This window comes from Lipotes vexillifer, unplaced genomic scaffold, assembly GCF_000442215.2.
Source record: "Lipotes vexillifer unplaced genomic scaffold, Lipotes_vexillifer_v1.1 scaffold566, whole genome shotgun sequence".
Classification (NCBI taxonomy): Eukaryota; Metazoa; Chordata; class Mammalia; order Artiodactyla; family Lipotidae; genus Lipotes; species Lipotes vexillifer.
Window position 1 is genome coordinate 1,629,248 of NW_006799689.1, and position 5,648 is coordinate 1,634,895.

Consider the following 5,648-nt stretch of genomic DNA (forward strand, 5'->3'; position numbering starts at 1 on the left):
AAAAAAACTCCCCTGTTTACAAAAAAAAAAAAAAAAAAAAAAAAACCGGGGCTTCCCTGCGGCGCAGTGGTTAAGAATCTGCCAGCCAATGCGGGGGACACGGATTCAAGCCCTGGTCCGGGAAGATCCCACATGCCGCGGAGCAACTAAGCCCGTGCGCCACAGCTACTGAGCCTGTGCTCTAGAGCCCGCGAGCCACAACTACAGAGCCCGTGTGCCACAGCTACTGAAGCTCACTCTCCTAGAGCCCGTGCTCCGCAACAAGGGAAGCCACCGCAATGAGAAGCCCACACACCACAAAGAAGAGTAACCCCCGCTCACTGCAACTAGAGAAAGCCCGCCTGCAGCAAGGAAGACCCAACGAAGCCAATTAATTAATTAAATTTTTTAAAAAGAAAAAAAAAACAAGAAACTAGTTTTACATTTCATTTTCTAAAAAGTGGCTTGTATTTTTAAGCAGTTATCTATTTGAACTGATTTTATTTAACAAAATTCCCATGGAAAATGTCTGAAATATTGCAGATAAAATGTAGAGTGGTCTGAATTAGGCTTTTCTATATTAAGAAATAATTAAAACATTTGACAAAAAGTAGTAACAGCTACCACTTTCTCACGTCCTAAACTGTGCTCAATGCTGTTTCTTTTCTTAACAGCAATCAAAAACCCATGTCCCTAAATTAGTTACTGAGAACAGAGGACAGTATTATAAATTGCAATTCTAATAACGTCACATATAATAATAACAATAATCCTGCCCTTTAGCTGGCTAGTAAAGTAATGGGGAAAGAGGATGGATGGGAAGAAAGAATGAACATAAACCATTAAAAGCCTTCTGAATACAGAGTCGGGACTGAAGCAATGCACTAGCTGTTATGTGGGAAGCAGCATGTGTCACCTCCCCTTCCACTGGCTGTTTATCCAACATCAGTACAACACTTTAGGAGCCAAATGACTAGACAAGGTGCCAATTAGGCTTGCCGTCAGCTGGATAGATTAGCAGCTAAGAGAGACCGATACAAGATTTTCATCTCTTGAGCCAATTACACCAGTGAACTACCATCCACAATACACTTTGGAAGATTTGAGGGGAAAGGACCGACTCAGCTGTAATACATGTAAGAGATCCAGCAGAAAGGGGGCTGGGAGCAGGGCTTGCGGAAGGGTTAGGAGGCTCTGTGTTGCTAAAATTGCCCAAGCAGGAGAGCATCCCAGGAAAGGACTTAAAGGATTTAGCACTGCTAGGAACAAAAGAAAAGGAAATGATGCCTTTTGTCGGATGCTGTGCTGAGACTGAGCTGTTCCACTCCCATGTCTTAATCTCATAAAAGAAGGACGAGCGACCAATAGTAGATCTCACTCTAGAATCATTTCCCATGAAAAGTAAACTATCTGTTGTTGTTGTTTTTAAGTTGTATAGAAAAGCCATTGTTTTTTGTTTGTTTATGGGATCTTTGTTTCAGTGTGGAAAGATTTAACATTTGAGAAATTAAATATTCTTTTTTTTTACTGTGAAGATAATGCTTTATTTTAGTTTTTGTTATGAAGAGAAATGAAACCAGCATTAAAAAGAGAGAGAATGGATTCTTTTCTGCCTGTATAAAAACCAAGCATGAACCTATGGTTACCAAAGGGGAAATGGAATGGGGGGGTGGGATAAAATAGGAATTTGGGATTAGCAGATACACACAACTGTTTATAAAATAGATAAACAAGGTCCTACTGTATAGTGCAGGGAACTATATTCAATATTCTGTAATAAACCATAATGGAAAAGAATATTTTAAATATATATATACATGTGTATACATATATGTATATATATGTATGTATTACCGAATCACTTTGCTGTACACCGGAAACTAACACAACCTTGTAAATCAACTACACTTCAATTAAAAATATAGACAAAAATGCATGGGAGGAATAGGGTGGCCACTGCTAGGCCACCATGCTTGAAACACCAACAGTTTAAAATTACAAGAGTGAATCAGCTATTCACTATTCACTTCAGAACTGAGAATTGACCGCAATTTAGCAATTTGTGCAGAGATGTTTTAAATTGACCTCATATTTTTTCTTAAATATTAAATTTTAAACCTGAACCTTTGAAAGCTCTTGAATTGAAAATATGATTAAATAGATGTGTAACCTAAAGCAGCATTAGCCCTCTGATCTGATCTTAGCTTATAGATGGACTTAAATTAATTCATGGTGATCACTAAAAAATTAGGGATATAAGACAAAATGCTAGTACGCCATTTAACCAGACACACCTGAGCAGCAGCTGTTCAGAAAACAGATGCCTTGGTGGTCTGTCTTTGTTGTCACCGTTCTCTTATTTCAAAGTACAAACTTTAAAAAAAACTTTATTGCCTTTTTGTTATTATATTAAACAAGAGTTCTGACAAAACGCTTCTCTTTGTTTTTTTGGTGATTGAGTTACATTTTTTATATTTTATATGTATTTATATGTATATTTTTATGTAGTTTAAACATATACATAAAATCTCTGTGTATGTATATTTTGCCTTTGTCAAGCAGTAAATAACTTTAGTCCAGAATTTTTCTTTGATACCAGTCTTTGGCCATTCAAGCTGTTCACAGGTGAAGCTTTTTTCTTTTTTTTTTTTAATAAATTTATTTATTTACTTGTTTGTGTTTTGGCTGCGATGGGTCTTCGTTGCTGCGCGTGGGCTTTCTCTAGTTGTGGCGAGCGGGGGCTACTCTTCGTTGCGGTGCACGGGCTTCTCATTGTTGTGGCTTCTCTTGTTGCAGAGGGTGGGCTCTAGGTGCATGGGCTTCAGTAGTTGTGGCTCGCGGGGTCTAGAGCGCAGGCTCAGTAGTTGTGGCGCATGGGCTTAGTTGCTCCGCGGCATGTGGGATCTTCCCGGACCAGGGCTCAAACCTGTGCCCCTTACATTGGCAGGCAGATTCTTAACCACTGCGCCACCAGGGAAGCCTGGTTTTTTCTATTACATATTAATATACTTGTTTCAATGAGCTAAGAACCAACTTGACAAATCCAAAACCAACTCATTATTGTGGTAACCCAGTTCTCACTCCCTGTAATGAGGTCAGCAAATGGCAACAGTGTATTCTATTCTCAGTTAGAAAATGTACTGAAGATTGAGAATATCAGAATGTTTGGTAAAGGTCTTGGAAAAATCAACTGATGATTACTCTATAGTTTCAGTTATAAAACTCATCAGTTTCGGTTATAAAACGCATCTCTGTTTGCAATTTCCTTCTGTAAGTTAGAATCACAAGGAACAACCCACTCGCTATTCCCCAGAAAGCCAGATACAAATTACCAGATTAAATATACTATTAGTTCAACCCTGACATTTCTTTTCTTTATTATTATTTTATTTTTTTACTGTGAGATACGTATACCAGAGAATACATCGAAATGTGTAGATACAGTTTTAAAACACAATAATAAATTGGCCATTAGTGTAGCCACCACCCAGGTCAGGAAATAGAACTCCCATAGATAATATTTTTTGTTATTGTTACTGGTGCCTAAGGAGCCTTCTGTGCCTTGTATCACCATCCTAAACACAATCTTAGAAAAGTAGGACAGAGAATCCCAATTTTGGGGGGGGGGGGGTGAGGTGAGGTAGAAGGTGCTGTCATCATCCCAAATCAGGGAGGAAAGGTGGATGATGATGGGAAAGGGGTGCAGGGAGCACGTGGGTTGGTACCAAAGAGACATCTGACTCACAAGCCTTGGAGAGTAGTGAGTGATTTTGTCAACAACTGCTCATTTCAACCCTCAGACTGTCTAGGAAAACATAGCCCACATTTCAGAGCAGAAACATGCCGGACCCAGGACTGAGCTGGTATGCCACAGGCATCCTGCAGACCTTTGGAAAGGTCTTTATCCCTGGAGTCCTCAAGACGGAATGGTGGGCAAATACTATATCCTTCAAAGTTCTACAACAGACTTTTGGGGAAGCCCCGTTACAGGAGACCGTACTGAATATGTTCTCACTAAAAGGTGGTTTTAAAATACTTTCACCCCTTTTCTTCCTACACAATCTCTAATGTTAGTTGCTTGATGATCACTTCTTTAATTGTCAAGGAAGAGTAACCACAAGATATGACCTGGTAGTTGAGTTTTGATGGCTTTGTGTTATGCCTGTTTTACAGATGAGAAGTCAGAAGCCCCAAAGAGGTTAAATAACTTAATCAGCTACTAAGTTTTAGAGCTGAAACTAACCAAGGCCCTTTTTTCATTGATCCCTCTACTACAGCCAGCTCCTTATCCAAAGGTGAATCAACAACCCTCCCGGGTACCTGGTTGAAAGAAAAACTTAGGAACATATGGTTTTCTTAGCCTAAGAGGCTCTTCACTTGTGTTCATAAATAACAGTGGTTTGGGGGGTTGTTTTTTTTTTGTCATTTTCTGATTTCAGGATTTGTAGGAGAAAACGCCCAGCCAATCCTAGAAAACAACATTGGAAATCGAATGCTCCAGAATATGGGCTGGACACCTGGGTCAGGTCTCGGACGAGATGGCAAGGGGATCGCTGAGCCGATTCAAGCCATGCAGAGGCCAAAAGGATTAGGACTTGGATTTCCTCTACCAAAAAGCATCCCCACAGCCACTGCCTCCAATACAGGAAAATCCGCCTAAGAAGAAAAGCAAAGAAGAGATGTTTTACCAGTTGCATTTGCGCTATGTATCCCATTGTTCTAAAATTACAACATAGCTTCTATTTTTGAAGCCGAAATCTAACATCAAAGCCTCAAACTTGTCACTCTAGCTTCCTAGCTGCGTACAGTTCTGCCACAGGGATAGAAATGGGATTTCATCACAATTCATGGTGCTAAAGTAAAAACCTTTACCTTTTAAAAATTTTCAGCGATTTACATTCTGGGTGTAAAGAACAGCTCAATTTCTCTTATTTATTTTGATCTTGTATGTCAATAATTTCTAATGCTTTAGCTTGATTCATTCATGTGTGTGCTCGATGCCCTGGCAACTGAGCACGCCCACATGTTTCTAAAATGGGATTAGCCAGAAAGGGTTGTGTTTCACATCAGCCCTGTCTGTTGTAACCGAAAACACCTATTATCACATCAGTGAAGTCCTAAGCACATCTTTGTTTGAAAGGCTGGCCAATTTCATATTCCTTGAATATGGCTTTTTTGTTAGGATTCTCTAACAGGGTGACACCCATTGTCTATCCTTGGACAGTGTAGTATGAAGTTCACAGTTGACAAACGGCAGTTAATGTTTCCCTCTGACATGTCGACAAAAATAAACCTCATCGTTGTGATCACCAGAGTGCCCTCAACATGACATTAATGCAGATTTTATAAATTTTACCTCATTTAGAACATAAAATAATTACGGAAAGGAAAATATTTTTTAAATTCACCATGACTGAACTGTAAATTCCATTAATCTAGACTTCCTTCTACCTCTTTCTTCCCAAAGGTTGATATTTTTTTAAGATCAACTCAACTGTAGTAAACTGATTTTAAATTTTAACCATCAGAGTAAGTTAGAATATCGACTCAGTTTATTCGGAGATTTAAGTGGCTCTCCCAAGAATTCAGATTTCTGGCAATGGTCCAGCCCATATACAAGGTGAACAAAAAATGAATGGTACTGATTTGCCCTTTCTAACATCTAAGCA

At 39.2% G+C, this 5,648-nt stretch overlaps 1 protein-coding gene across 1 annotated transcript in view; it reads left to right on the forward strand.

Annotated features, from left to right (window-relative positions):
* Positions 1-5,292, forward strand: part of GPATCH2 (G-patch domain containing 2) — a 169,753-nt gene extending 164,461 nt beyond the window's left edge. Inside the window, exon 10 of the mRNA XM_007471861.1 lies at positions 4,419-5,292. Within this exon, the coding sequence (XP_007471923.1) occupies positions 4,419-4,639 (221 nt within the window). The 3' untranslated portion in view covers positions 4,640-5,292. The remainder of the gene's footprint in view (positions 1-4,418) is intronic.
* The last annotated feature ends 356 nt before the right edge of the window (positions 5,293-5,648 follow it).